The sequence below is a fragment of the Balaenoptera physalus genome (assembly GCF_965194825.1).
Source record: "Balaenoptera physalus genome assembly, chromosome: 10".
NCBI lineage: Eukaryota > Metazoa > Chordata > Mammalia > Artiodactyla > Balaenopteridae > Balaenoptera > Balaenoptera physalus.
Window position 1 is genome coordinate 62,492,261 of NC_138889.1, and position 14,889 is coordinate 62,507,149.

The 14,889-nt window shown below is 56.9% G+C and overlaps 1 protein-coding gene across 3 annotated transcripts in view; it reads left to right on the forward strand.

Moving 5' to 3' along the window:
* The first annotated feature begins 226 nt into the window (after positions 1–226).
* Positions 227–14,889, forward strand: part of STARD10 (StAR related lipid transfer domain containing 10) — a 34,724-nt gene continuing 20,061 nt past the window's right edge. The window contains exons 1-2 of one of the 3 annotated variants that reach the window (XR_014250437.1): positions 227–592; positions 10,685–10,995. Coding sequence is in view for 2 of the 3 variants with exons in the window: in XM_082411317.1 (XP_082267443.1) it covers positions 565–592; positions 10,685–10,995 (339 nt within the window). In the remaining variant the exon portion in view is untranslated. Of the gene's footprint in view, positions 593–10,151; positions 10,304–10,684; positions 10,996–14,889 lie in introns of those variants that run through there. The other 2 variants (XM_082411317.1, XM_082411318.1) reach the window with 2 other exon arrangements.

The following is a 14,889-nucleotide window of genomic DNA, read 5'->3' on the forward strand; positions in this document are numbered from 1 at the left end:
GACTCCACCACTTCACCGCGTTTCCCTGCCTGCACAAACTCACTACCATGCCCACACTCCATCTCCCAACATGCCCCGGGCCCTTCTCCTGCGACTCTGGCTCTTGGACTTCTGGGAAATGTAGTTTTAACAGCTTTCCAACTCCGGAAAGGTTCTAGCAGCGAATTGAGGCTCCCAAGAGGCAGTGCGTGGGCCGCTCCTGTCCAGTTCACCGCGGCCGCCATATCTGCCGTGAGGGGCGCCAAAGTTGGCACACGAGGTTTAGTACAGCGGTAACTGAGATGCTGGAGTCCTGGGAGACCGCGCTGTGCCTCTCCCTGCCATTCCTTAGGTCTCCGCCGCTCCGGAGTTGTAGAAATGCCTCAACCGAAGCAGAGCAGACAGGGCGCCAGGGAACCGTAGTAACTGGGCGGCCACAACCGCTAGGGCACTTGAAGGCAGCGTCTGACAGCGAGCAGCCACACGGCCGTTGGGCGGCCCCTTACGCGGAGCGCACGCGCAAATGCTGGGCCTCAAGGCTTCCGTAAACACCAAAGAGCGCCTGCGCAAACGGAGCGCCTCGGGATGGACACGAGGGGGCGCCTTAGCAAAGGTAAGAGTAATAAATAGTAACGTAACGGTCCCGTTGTTTTTCTGTTGTCCTTTTTCTTATGGTTTGCAAAGCACAGCCCCCTTCATTGCCTCTCTTAATTTGATCCTTAGAGCAGTCATTTTACCAGTGGGGCAACGGGTCAGAGAAAGTCATACAGCCAGAGTCCTATCATCTTAAGAGTGTGGAAGACCGCAGATGGTTCAGGATTCAAGGACTCTAGTCCAGGCTCTACCTCTGAGTTGCTATGTGACCTTGATAGTTCTGTTCCCCTGAGGACCTAAGCTTTCTCATTTGTAAATGGAAATAGGTTATTGGAAGGATCGAATAAGATCCGGAAGTGAAACTAAGTTGCCAAGCAATGTATAAAGGCAAAAGATTATTATAATCGGGTGATTGCAGATTGAGGAGCTATTTCCTCATGATACAAATTGCAAAACTGAGGGCCCCAAGAGGAGCAGGAGCTTGCCCCAGGTCTCAGCAGTCTGTGAGCAAGGGCTAATGCCCAAGCTTCCTGTGTTTGGGCTTGGAGCCCTTCCCTGCACCCCAAGGATTAGTGTCTTTGTTGGATACAGGCTTAGAGAAACGGAGTCTGGAGGAGTCCTTATTCCTCATCCTTCTCCTACCCAACCTGGGCCTAGTGGAGAAAGGCCCTGCTCTGTTGAGATGACTACCAAAGGGCAGAAACTAAGGAGGAACTGGAGAATCCTGAAGGCAGAGGACAGTGTTGCTGGAGCTGTACAGACCCTGCTTCTCAGGAGAGTGGCCCAGGTAAAGGAAGGAACTCAAGTGTGACAGATGAAGGGGTAATGTGAAGGGGACAGACCCTGAATGGAAAAGAGTGGGCTCTGTTTCTGAGCCTGGGAGGAATTGGGTGCTCAGGTGATTCCAGTTGGGGCCAGCGACAGCTGGAGGTGGTGCCTGGGCTGGCTTGGATGCTAAGAAGAGGAAGTGATGCAGGTTGAGCTGAGAGGCTGTAGGAGCCACTCCTCCAACCAGGTGGAGCAGTCAGGTGACACCATAGGCACACCATACCACCCCCCAAGATCAGGCAGCTGCCCGTCAGGGAAATGAACTTTTCTCTGTCCCTTGGAGCTGGGCTGTACCCAGTTGTTTGTCTCTGGAGTGCTCTTAGAGGTTCTGGACATAGGTATAGGAGGGGCTAGGAGACCCTAAGGTCTGGTTGCAGATGGGGCCTCCTCAGGCAAGTCATGAAAGGCAGGTGTTCGTAGAAATAGAAATTCAAGATCCTCCCCACCTCCAAGTATCTAATTCTCTGGGCCTTCACTTATCATCTCTGTTTTCAGCAGGGGAAACCGAGGCTAAAGGAAGAAAGAACTTTTCTTCAGGACACACAAGGAGCTGGCATAAAATTGGACTAGGACAGGGATCTTTCCATTACATGGCAGTGATCAAACATCTTCATCAAACATTTATTGAGTGTCTAATGTATATGCTGAGAAGAGCTACCTTAGGGTACAAACAGAAGCCAGGATTGCAGTCAGACCTGGCTTTTAACTAGCCCTCCCAGTGACTTAATGCTGGGATCCTTGGCGAGTCACTGCCCCACTCTGAGCCTCACTGTCTGTAGAGTGGGGTGGTAAGCCTTATTCAAGGGCTGTCTTGAAGTATAACTATGAAATAAATGAGTTAAGAACTGTTACGTGTATAGAACACCACCAGGCACGTGGTACATGCTCAGTAAACATTAGCCACTCTTTGTTACTCATGAACACAGATGGAGGCCAGCTGCAGATAGGGTTCTCCCAGAGCCCAGCAGGGGCAGAGATGTCGCAGCCCCAGATACCTCCGCTCTGTGCCCAGGGAGCCTGCATTTCTGGAAGTCAAGGGGGGCACTCACATCCCCATTTCCCCCTCTGGCACTGGGAACCTGGCAGGGAGCATTTACACCTCTACATGCACGTGATTCATTTCCCCACAACCTGGGTCCAGAGTAAAGGTGATTCTTGCCCAAAGCTCACAGCCCTGGACAGTGAGACCAGAACCACAGCCCTTTCTCCCGGCAGGACAGAAGTCCCAAAAGGCTGACAGCAGGGCCTTGACTTGTGTGTCCCCTGAACAGAGCAGGAGCCATGGGCAGAGAGGAGCCCGGGTGGGAGACAGGGCCCAATTTCAGATAACCCTGCTGCCAGCCCACCCTGTTTGAAGGTGGCAGTCTGGCTCAGTGGTAAATTCAGCTCTGGTCCAGGCCTCCCTAGTGGAGGTCTGGTTCAAACCCCTCATTCATAGAGGAAGAAAGAGAAGCCCAGAGGGGCCAGGAACTCACCAAGAGCCCCACAGTAAGGTGGGAGTGAGTCTGAGCCAGAACTCAGGTGTCCTTATGTTAGGCCAGGGCTCTGCCTGGCAGCTAGTTTGAAGGGGGCAGGGCTTGGCTCCATCTCTCCTTCCCCACGGTCACCACAGTCCCTCTTGGAGCCAGCTTCAAATGCAGCCACCTGGGTGGGTTGTGGTCGGGGAGTGGCAGGGTGGGGGTGGGTGCATGGATAGGTAAAGGGAGGGGGGAGCACAGGACCTGGTCAGAGAAGCCCAGAGCCGAGCTGGGGCAGCTGGACTGGGGAGCTCTCCTTGGTGTGTGCGGCTGCTGCAGGATTCTAGGGCCTTGTTAATCAGTCTGAGGCAGCAGAAGATAAAACTACCACGGGAGCACACTCCTGGAGGAGGGGAGCGAAGCAGATTCAGGAATGAGTCACAGAGCCCAAGCCCTAAATTTAGAAGGTGCTGAAGGAGGCAGCCGCCCCCGGGGGAGCACTGTGGAGATGCCGGCTAACCGGGGGCACCAGGGCCTCAGGGCAGGGGGTAGAGGTTGGCAGGAGTCCCCTGCACAGCAGTGCCCCATGGAAGCTGGGTCTGTTCTAGGCCTGTTCCAGGTGTGAATTTTGGCCCCAGGATGAACTCCGACCCAAGGCATAGCCTTCAGCCCCACTCACTGACAGAGCTCCTAGCAAGCCTTCCCCACACCAGCCCTTCACAGGGTCCTAGGAACCAGCACCTGGAGTGTGGATGTCTCAGTACTGTCCTGCCTGCTGGCTGGGCATAGCCAGGCTCCCTGGGTCCTGCTGCTGTCCTAGCATCCAGTTGTCAGACACTGAGGATGGGCCTGTGTGGATGCAAGGAGCTCATGCCATTGAGCGAAGGCCTTCCAAAGGGAACCCATCCAGGCCTCTGTAGCTGTTTGGAATTGGGGTGAGGGAGGGGGACAAGATGTCATAGCACTCACTTCTGCTTTATTCTCAGCCCTCCAGTCTCCAAGTGAACCCAGACTGTTTCTTTTCCTCCACGTCAGAAGAGGGAGGCACTGCCTCCAGGTCAAGGAGCAGAGACTTAGGAAAGAGGCCATGCCTTGGGGAAAGCTGCCAGACAGGGGGTAAGGGGGCTCAGAAGACAAGAACTGATAGCAGCTGTGGCGTTTATTGAGTGCTCATTGTTTGCCGGGCACCGTGCTGAGCTCTCCACGTGCGTGAACTCACTTCGTCCCCGAGGCAATGGTGTAAGTCCTACTAGCCTACTCATTCTAGAAATGGGAGTGCTGAGACACAGAGAGGTTAAGTAACTTGTTCTAGATCACACAGTAAGAGGTTTTTTGTTTTGTTTTGTTTTTAATTTTATTTATTTATTTATTTATGGCTGTATTGGGTCTTTGTTTCTGTGCGAGGGCTTTCTCTAGTTGCGGCAAGTGGGGGCCGCTCTTCATCGCGGTGCGCGGGCCTCTCACTATCACGGCCTCTCTTGTTGCGGAGCACAGGCTCCAGACGCGCAGGCTCAGCAGTTGTGGCTCACGGGCCTAGTCGCTCCTTGGCATGTGGGATCTTCCCAGACCAGGGCTCGAACCCGTGTCCCCTGCGTTGGCAGGCAGATTCTCAACCACTGCGCCACCAGGGAAGCCACACAGTAAGAGGTTTTAACCCAGACAGCCTGGCTCCATAGCCCAAGCTCTTAACCATTGTGGTAGACTGCTGAGCAGGGTATTTCACCCTGTCTATTCCTCCTCCTCTTCTGTCCTTCCCTCCCCATCCTCCAGTCCCTGTACCCTAGAGTCCTGGGAGCTTCTCTCTGGGCCTTGCAGGGTCTTGCTGCCCAGGGTGCTCCCAGGCTTGGGGGAAAGAAGAGACTAACACAGCTCCACTGCAACCCCCCCACCATGCAGGACTTCACAATTTACAGAGCCCATCCACCTGCCCCAGGCCGGTGGAGAGGCATCTTGAGCACCACCACTTCGACAGGAAGACAGACCAGAGAGGTGCAGGGCCTTGCCCAAGGTCGGCAGGGCCCAGAGTGGAACCATGGAGACTCCTCTTTGGGAGGGCCCCAGGCCCAGATGGCCAGCGCCCCCTCTGCAGGCTGGGTCTTTCTGCTGATGATGTCTTTTGGGCACTGCCTCCTGCAGCAACCCAGTTCGATTGCTGGGTCGATGCAGCCTTCCAAAAGCCCTCGAGTTTCCTGTCAGAGGCTCCTGATCCATCTGCCTGACCCCAGGCCTCCCCTCGGCTATGTGCTCAGGCTGGGTGGCAGTGGGGATGGAGGTGCCTTTGTGTGTCTCTGGGGAGGACGAGGTTTTCTGGCCCTTTTACCAGGGCAAGAACTCCAGCCTTGGGACGACAGCCTCTTTTCTGGAAGCCCGCACAACTTCCTTCTTTTGGTTTCTTCGTATTTTTTAATCTCAAAGCTGGGCCCTCAGTGCCCTGACAGGACAGTTTCCACCTCCTGGGACTAGAGGGGCCTCTGGGGCGCACTTAGGATCACCCGTTGGATGGGGGAAGGGGCAGAGGGTCCACCCCCCAAACCCCTAGGCTATTGTTCCTACCGGGGAGAGGCTCATCTAAGAGGCCTGCTTGAGGAGCTCAGACCTGCCCAGGGACACAGCCCAGCCCAGGTATAACATGACTTCCCTCGCACCCCTTCTGCCCCTGCCAGGGGACCACACGTGGGGGGACCACACGTGGGGATACCAAGGATAGGTTCTGTTTCTTGCTGGGCCTTATTTTTCTCATTTGTCAAATGAGGCTAAGAGTCCCTGTATGACCTTCCACCTAAGGTTATTGTGAAGGTTAGACAAAATGAGTGTGGCAGACTCTTACTCTGGCCCAGGGCCTCTTCACAGAGAGGATGTGCAAGGCCGTTCATGTGTGTGTGTGCGTGTGCACGTATGTGCACGTGTGTGCAACAGCTGTGACCCGGGTGCTGACTGTACCTTCCCAGGGCAGGTGAGGGACTGGTGTAGCTCTCTGAGGCTTTGTGATGTGGGTGTGGCACAGGGCCTCAGGTATAAGGTTGCCAGATTTAGCAAATATTTGATACATGCTCATACTAAAAATGATTTTCCTTATCTGAAAATCAAATTTCACGACGTGTCCTGTGTTTTATCTGGCAACTCTACTTGGGTGACCTGGTGCACCCTAGCCAGTGTACCCATGTTGGGCTCCCACGCATGAGACTGAGATTGTACGTGGCTCTGTGGGTCTGTGACAGGACATCAGTGTGATGGCACATGGCTGTGACAGTGTCACCAGGAGGAGAGGGGATGTGGGTAACTCTGATTATGTGCCTTTCTGTGACTCCCTCAGGCTCTAGCAGCTCCCTCAGGGCAGTGCTTGGGCTGTTTGCTCAGGGAGGCCCATCAGGGGTAGGAGACCCACCCTGGGCAAACACTTAGATCCAGGTCCAGTTGGGACGGGGGTGCCGAGCCTATTGCCACCTGCAACAAACTGTAAACGACACGTCCGGCTCAAGGCCGAGCCAGCCCTGGGGGCCTCAGGGTGCTCTGTCCTGGGCCCTTCCAGAGGGGCCTCAGGAATCACCTCTCTACTCTGGTGCTTCCTGGTGACATCACACAGGTCATTGCCCAGTCTTCTAGAACGGTGCCCCCAGGGTACTGCCTCTTTACCCTAGGCAACCTGGGAATTTTCTCCAACCAAACGCAGGGTCAGTTACCCCTGAGGAGAGGGAATGGGGGGGAGAAGGGGTCAGGGGGGCCTTCTCCTCGTCTCCCAGAGGGGAGATCGAGGCAGCCATCCGTGTGACTAGATGATGAGTTGGAGGGAGCACCCCGGAGCAAGTCAAGACCTGGTAGCCCCTCATTGTCCAGGACACTGGACAGGGTGGGGCCCTTGGGCAGAGGATGAATCTTGAAGCAGAGAGAGGGTGGTGACTACCCCAAGGTCACCCCTGGGGTAGTGAAGGTAGTGGTGTATAATGGGGAACAGGGACAGAGCCTTGGGTTAGGAGCTGGGAGACCTAGGATCTTATCTCTGCTTTGTCCCTGCTGGCGGGGCCTTTGTTTCTCCATCTGTACAGTTAGGGGCTGTGGCCATATGATGTCAGTCTGAGGGTCTTTAGTCCTGACGGGGACTCAGCGAGGGGAGTTGAGGGGAGTGTGAGGGACCAGGTCATGGATGGCTCCAGGCAGGTGCCCTGACCCTGTTCCAACAGCTGTCAGGGGGCAGTGAGCAAGGACTGGTGTGAATATCTCCAAACGACCCCCTACCCCCATTCCAGGTACTGGAGGTCCCTAGATGGGTCTGTCTTACTTTGATTCGGGGGCGTCCCCATGCCTCCCACACCTCAGCTGCTCTCTCTGTGAGGGGCATGTGTAAGACCCAGCACTTGCTCAGCACCCTGGGTAATGATTCCTCACATTCTCATGATGCCTCTCAGTTTGCTAAGCACCTTCTCTTTCTCTTACATGCTCCCGCCTTCCACTCCCACTCTGACTCCTGCTTGGTGTTGCCCCATTCTGGGGCTGGGGCCCAGAGAGGCACCTCACCCAATCCACTTTCCGTCAAGGGGCCCTGTGGCTGGTGCAGGGGCTGCAGGGGGCAGAGCAGGGTCATGCTTTGCCAAGCTTTTCCACTGTTTACTCTTTCCTGAGAATCTTAACAACCATCCTATCAAGATGTTATCTTAACACGTTTTTGTTGGAAATATGCCATTTTTGGACAGTGCATTTATTCCTCCCTACCCTTCTCCCTCCGGTTATATTTTTAGTTACTTGAGGGTGAAACTGATATATGTACAACTCTTTTCCTTGCAATAAGTATAAGTAATAAGTAGATATTATTATTCTAGATGAAGAAACTGAGGCTCAGAGAGGACTGTCACCTGCTCTTGGTCACACATTTAGGAAATGGTATAGACAGGATTTGAACCCAGTTCCACAGGCCCTTTGCACTTCAGGCTGTGGGAAGCAGGGATGGCCAAGTCCTAGGACTCCTCTCCAGACTCCTCCCCCAGGTCACCCATCCCAGCCCTCCTAGCCTTCTCTCTGCTGCTCGGTGGTGTTTGAGACAGGATATGAATCTGCTTTGATCCAGGCATGTTTGGGAGGCTGTCATGAACCCTTGAGCCAGAGATACCTAAATTCCTGGGGTTTGGGGGGGCCTGCAAGGGCAAATTAATGATGAATAGGATGAGGAGTGATGCCCCAGCTAGCCTGGCCTAAACCTCCAGGCAGGGTTGAGCCCAGGGCATAACCATCTGAGCCCAGAGGTACCAGGTCACCCACCTTTACTGCCCCAAGACCCAAAAGATTCATTCTTGGTTAATCTATATTTGGATTTGAGTGTTGGTTTGATTTCTGCCATGTGTACCTCCCTGAGTTTGTGTGTCTTAGGCTGGCAGTGCTCTGGGGGGTGGAGAAGTCCTGTCAGTCTGCCCTCAGTGCTATCTCCTGCTGTCACCCCAGCCTTATCTCTTCTACCCTAGACTGGGTGATGGGCATGAGAGGGGTACTGCCCTGGTGCCTGCTGTCAGCTGAGATGTGTGTCATTGGGGCCCTAAGAAGGCAGGAGCCGCCAGGCCAGTGCTCCTCTCTCTTTTCCTCGTGGCAGATCCCAGAGGCTACAGTTCACAAAGCAGGCTCTGTGTACCCCTCTTTGAATCTCCCATTAGCCTGGGTATGAGGCTGTCAGATAAAACCACTGAAGCCAGGGGAGGGGCAGTGAACTGCCTAGGGTTGGGGTGGAGGCAGAGGACATGCATAGCAGAGAGCCAGAGCCCTGGCCTCCCGAACCCAAATCCAGCCCCCCTGCCACCCATTTCCACACACTTAAAGAATGTGGGTTAGAAGGGGCGAGGGTGATTATCTGACTATGCCCCTCACACTGGAGATCTAAGGTCATCACACAAGCCTCATGGGGACCTGCAACTCATTTTACAAGATTTACTTTGCAGAATGCACCTTGGGGTCACTTGCCATCAGGGCTCCCTGCTCACCCCCTCCACTTTTAAAATTGGGCCTGATTCACACACATCTCAGAGCCCTAAGCACTTCAGGAAGAAACACCTCTATTTGTGAACCCACCGTGACAACTCCTTATCTTTCTCAAGCACCTTTAAGAAAAGCTGTTCCATCCCAGAGCTCTAGGATGGTGAGGCTAGGAGGTTATACATTCTGATGCTCACATTCTACAGATGGGAAACTAAGGCTCAGAAAGATGATGGGGACAGCCAGAGCAGAGAAAGGAACCCTGGGGTGGGAGGAGGCTGAGATCTGGGTTCTGGGAAGGATGGCCATGTACTCACCGTGTGGCAGTGGGCAAGTGATGGGCACTTGTGCCCTATTTAGCTGCCCATCCAGGGGAGCTCACCACGGGCCCTAGCTCTCCCTAGCCCTCTGTAGTCAAGGGCCAGTCACTAGGGTCAGTGAATGCTAGCCTTGGGCCCATTGCCACACTCATACTGGCCTCACCTCAGAGAAATTGAACTATTGGCCTCAGTTCACCCGGAGCAGCTGGAGGCGGAGCTGGCACTAGGACCCAGGGGGGCAGGTAGCAGCCTCCCTGGCTGGAAGGGGTGGCTGGAGTACTGGTGGACCTACCTGCCCTGTGGCTGTGGAGCTCTGGACAGCTTCGCCTGGGGAGGGACAGGGTAGCCCCAGAGCTCTGGGGCCAGATGCTCTTGAGAGCCTAGTCTAATCCATGGGAGGTGTGTGAATACATGCAGGGGTGCTCAGGAGGGGTGGTGGTGGACAAGGGCCAGAGTCGGGGGCTGGAGGAGAGCCTGGTTAAAGCTCCCAGCCGGGAGTGAGATGGGAGTGGAGATTTACCCACGTCTAGCCAGCCTGTGAACCTTGATGCTAGTGGTTGTTGGGGGATGCAAGCTGTGGGCTCTTGATTGTGGTGGGGGGAGTGTGCCCATCTTTGGGTCTCTGGGTGGTTCCTTGTGTCTAAGTAGGTTGTTGCAGACGTGTGTACCTGTGAGTATGGGAGGGTGTTGGAGAGAAGGGGTTCGCAGGTAACTTCCAGAATCCCTCTTCGAGCACCTCCTCGCCCTTCTTCTGAGAGCCCACTCTTTCTGGGCCCCTCCCAGACCCCTGCCTGAGGACTGGTCGGGCCAGGTCCCCTTCGGAGGCGGGTGGGGCGGGCGCTAGGACCCGGCGGGGCGGGGCGGGGCGGGGCTCCGAGACCCATCAGCTGTACCTCCGCAGCCTGGAAAATACCCAGCGCCGGCGAGCGGAGACCCCGGAGCCCCCAGCCTCGCCCGGGGAGAGGGAGGGAGGGGGGGCGCGCGGGGCGGGGTGGGGGCGCGCGGGGCCGGGGGGGGGTGCGGGGCGGGGCCGGCGGCGGGACCCACTGCTCCTCCCCCCAGAGCCCCCGCGCTGCCCCGGTCGCCCGGGCAGCGCGGCGGTGGCGGCGGCGGCGGCGGCAGAGGCGCTCGCACCTCCGGCCCCGGCGGGCCCCGGCGGAGCAGCTGGCACAGGTGAGCGGGCCGGCCCCTTGGGCACCCCACCCCGCCCCCACCACGGGCCCCGCGCGCTTCCCGCGCCGGCGCCGCTGCCGAGTTAGTTGAGCCAGTCCGGCCAGCGCTGCGCGGACCCCGCCGGGCCGTCCGTCACCTCGGGTCGCGGCCTCCCCCGGGTCCCGACGGGCCCCCCCCCGCACCCGATACGCAGCCCCCACTCCGGCCCCCAAACCGGAGGTCTGGGTCGCTCCTAGCGGAGGGGGAGGGGGGCGTACTGCTCTGTGCCGGCGGTGCGCGCTGGCCAGCCCCTGCCTGTCTCTAACTCTACCCGCCAGGACCCCGAACAGCCGCACCCGCGCCCCCAGCGCACTGACTCCGGTTCCCAAACCGGTCTTTCAGGTCCTTGGAAGGTGGCGTCAGCATCTGCAGCCGCGTCGACGTTGTTGGAGCTTCCGCGGAGGACCCAGGAGAGCCGGACTAGGACCAGGGCCCTGGGCTTCCCCATGGAGAAGTCAGCTGCCTCAACTGAGCTCCAGGGGCCTCGGCCAGTCCTGGGCCGCGACAGCGTCCAGGTGCCCGACGACCAGGACTTCCGCAGCTTCCGGTCAGAGTGTGAGGCCGAGGCGGGCTGGAACCTGACCTACAGCAAGGCCGGCGTGTCTGTGTGGGTGCAGGCTGTGGAGATGGATCGTACCCTGCACAAGATCAAGGTAGGGTTGCCCTGCAGCAGGTGTAGCCTGCACTGCACCCTTACTTCCTCTGACCAGGGAGTCTCCTGGTCCTCCCGCAGGGTTACAGACACCCGGTTGTACACCTCAGACTCTCCCGTGAGAAACCAGGAGGAGGCACAGTTTGCTGGCCCCATCTCACAGATGGGCCAACTGAGGCCTGGAGAGGGGGTGTGACTCACTCTGGCTCACTCAGCCAGAACCCAGGCTTCTGCACACCCCTGCCTGATCCGGGGAGGTGGGCTGCTGTCAGGCCTACCTAGGAGAATGGTCTCCCTCAGGGAGCCCTCTGCCCATGGAAGCCTTCACCATGTCCTGACTTGAGTCATCTGAGGAGGGAGACTGAGCCCTTCTCTCCTGAATTCCTGGTTCTCTCAGCCTAAGCTGTGTATCTTTCCCCACTTTCTGCACCCTTGGGTGCCAGGGACCTGATTCCTTCCTGTCTGATGCCCTGCTCTTCCCCCTTCCCTCCTGGCTGTTCCCTGAGTCTCTCCTGCAGGGACTCAGGATCCTGGCTGGCAGATCCTGAAAGCAGGACTTAGATGTCTCTGCCTTACACAGGGCCAGACTGGGGGTGGGCTGGGGGAGGAGAGGACCAGCAGATGCAGGGAAGATGTAGGCACATTCAGCCTCCCTCACAGCCATCAACCCCATTCCTCACAACCCCCTGATTTTCTTCTCTTTGCCAAGATAGGGCCAGCTTGGGGTTTGGGACCCCGTGAGCCCACCTACCCTGGGGAACTAGATGGGGAATAGGCTGGTGAAGACTCTGATTGGAGGCCTCGGTAGCTTCCTCCAACACAACACATCTGGCATTGCTGTGAGTGCCACTTTTCAAGGGGGCAGGTCTCCCTTTAGTGGAGTCCTGGTAGTAGACTGTACCCTTCCCTTTCTCTTGCCTCACCCTTCCTGCTGTCCTTCTCGAACATGTGGAGGAGTGTATTCCTGTGGTGGAGGGGGGCAGAGGTGGAAGCAGGACACTGAACTCAGAGGGCACTCCTGCCCTCCCTCTACTTCAGCCCCTCTTGCCTGGGACCTGCTCTTGGATTTGGATTTAGCTCTGGCATCATGGCCTCATACCAGGGCCAGAGATGTCTGACCTTCCCTCTCTGACCCTGTGCCTTTCTGCCTCACTTTGTCTTAGTCATTTAGACCTTTGTCCATCTGTTCCCGTGTGGTCTTCTGGCTCACCCATTCTGTCTTCCCTTCTCCCTTCTATAACTCTCTGTCTGCACCCTGGCTATCTGACTGTCTCCTTCTCTCTGGGTTTCCATGTGTGTCTCCCCTCCTGGGACTCTCTACCCAGGCCTGAGGACCCTGGGCTGGGGCCTTCCCGGAGGCCTGACCTGTGTCTGAGCCTGAGGAGCAGGGAAGGGAAGGGCAGCTGGTATGTTCCAGCTTAGTGCTCTCTGAGGACAGGGACAGGTCCTATCCTTCTTTGCGTCCTCAGCCTCCAACACAGACAGAGCAGGGATGTTGGTTGAATGAAGGATGGAAGGAAGGAAGGAACGAAGGAACAAACTGAATAAAACGTGAGCAAAGTTTTTGTGAGAACAAGGTTGTTTTCCTGACTGTGACCTAGGAAAGGCTCAAGGCTGGGCTGTGCAGTGGGATGGGGAAGTGTAATTTCCCCACCGAGCTGGCTCTCCAGAAGGAAGAGAAGGGGAAAGTCTGAACTGAGACCAGTACTCCCACCCTCTGTGTCAACAGGGCGGAGCTGCCTCCTCCATCTGGCTTGGTTAATGAATAAACCCAGCCTAGTCCAGGACTGGAGTTGGCAGGTCCGGGGTCCGGAGTGCCACAACGGACCACCTGTGGCCAGATCAGATTTGTCAGGTGTTCTTCCTTGGGAGTGGAGGGGACTTGGAAAAACGGGGGTATTGTGGGCTTGTGGTCAGGGCATACACCTGACCTTCCTTCCCTCTCAGACTGAGCAGAGGTTGGAGGTGCCTTTACAACCCCAGTTTCATACTCACCCCTCACTGGGGTGCAAGTATGGACACCGAGGTCCAGAGAGGAACAGGGGCCAGCCCAGGCTCACACAGCCAAGTCCCAGCAGAGCCAGACTTGGCCCCCGGACCTTTAGCCTACCGGCCTAGTTCTCTCTGTTGTGCTCGCCACAGTGCAGGGGGACTGGGGCCAGGAGGTGAGCAGAGCTGGGGCCTAAGGAGGAGGCTGGGGCCTTGGTTACGGGCATCCCGAGATCTCTGATCCCCTCAGCACAGCCAGATGGAGCTGTGGGGGACAGGCAGAGGTCTCTGAGCTCCCCATCCCCAAGATTCCAAGAATCCATTTCTGGTAAGAGCCCCTGCTCTGAGCCAAGCGTTTCTCTTCATGGTCTAATTTACCCTCAGGCCAGTCCTGGGCAGCAGTAGGCTTGTCTCCATGCTACAAACAAAGAAACTGAGGCTGAGAGAGGTGATGTCACTTGCCTAAGGTCATATCAGCTGAGGCAGGAGTGGAACCCAGGCCAGCCTGGCTCCAGAGTCCCTGCCTCTCTCATCTTGGGCTCACATCTTAGTCAACATTCTGGCATTTGACCCCATCAATAACTCTTTGAAGGACGTGGTGTTTTCATCATCCCATTTTTGTTTGATAAATGAGAAAGCTGAGGCCCAGAAAGGGGAGTGGCTTGTCAAGGTCACACAGCAGGTCTGAAGCCAGAGTCCCCAGGGATGATTGGGTCACTCCGGGAGGCTGCGACTCAACCACAGGTATTTGTTGAGCTCCCCCCTCCCCACAGCCTGTTCTGGGCCTGCCCTCTGAGCTGGAGAAGCCAGCTGCCTCCTGTACATGCCCTGTGTGCATGATCCCAGGTTGGGGGAGCAGGTCCACCTATCTGCCTACCTGATTGATTTCCTCTACCTCACTCCCTTTCCCCCAGACTTATCTTCTCCCTGCTCCTGTGTCCAGAGGTTCCTGGAAGACACTGTGGCTCTGGCCCAGCATTTGGAGCCAGGACAAAGGGACAGGGCTGCTGGAGGCCACCTCTTCCCTTTCCCTCCCTCCTGGCCTCCGGCCTGGTCTGGTCCCAAGCCTGCACTGTGCTCCGGGCACTGGAGAGGAGGCAGATACCACCTCCTGAGAGGTCAGGCTTCGTCCTAAAGGCAGACGCTGAACATGGATCCTGGGTCCAAGGCAGAGGGCAGTTTGGAACCTGAATACAGGTCTCTCAATGCCCAGGCCAGGCTTCCCCACAGCTCCTGTAGTAGTAGAGAAATGGGAAACCAGGGGGTCTGTCATTTATTCAAGCAGGGCCAGCTGGGGAAGAGGCTGAGGTCCAGTCCTGGCTATGGTATTCTTTTGCTGTGTTTGTGACTGTGGGCACATCCCTGCCCTCTCTGGGTTATGTCTCCATCTGTGCCATGGGGCTCTCCTGGCTCCAAGGGCCTCTAAACTCAATGCCTGGGCTGGGGCCCATGGAGAGGGATGAGGCACAGGGGACAGAAAGCAGGAGATGACACGGCCTGCCCAGCCCTGCCCTGGATGCTCATGTGCTCGGGCTCTCTGATGCTGCTGTGTACCTAGCCACCTGAGAGGTAGAGGAGACCTGGCCCCTGTCCTCAGAGGTGTCCAGACCTTGGTGGAGAGAAGACTGACAATTCCAGGTGACCCCCTGCCCACTGCATGAGGCAGGTGTCCACAGGCAGACCACAGAGGCAGGAGTGGGCCCGGTGGGTAGGGGCCTTGAGGGGCTTGACGGTTGAAGCAGGGGTGCGAGATCTCCTGGGGGAGTGCAGCTGAGAACCTGAGGTTCCTCTTGCCACAGGAAGCTGGGTGGTGGGGACCTATCTCCTCTGACTTCCTGTCCTACGACTCCTCCTCTTCCCCTTTGGAGAAAGCTTCAGTGACCCCTCCCTGACCTGTCTCACTGTC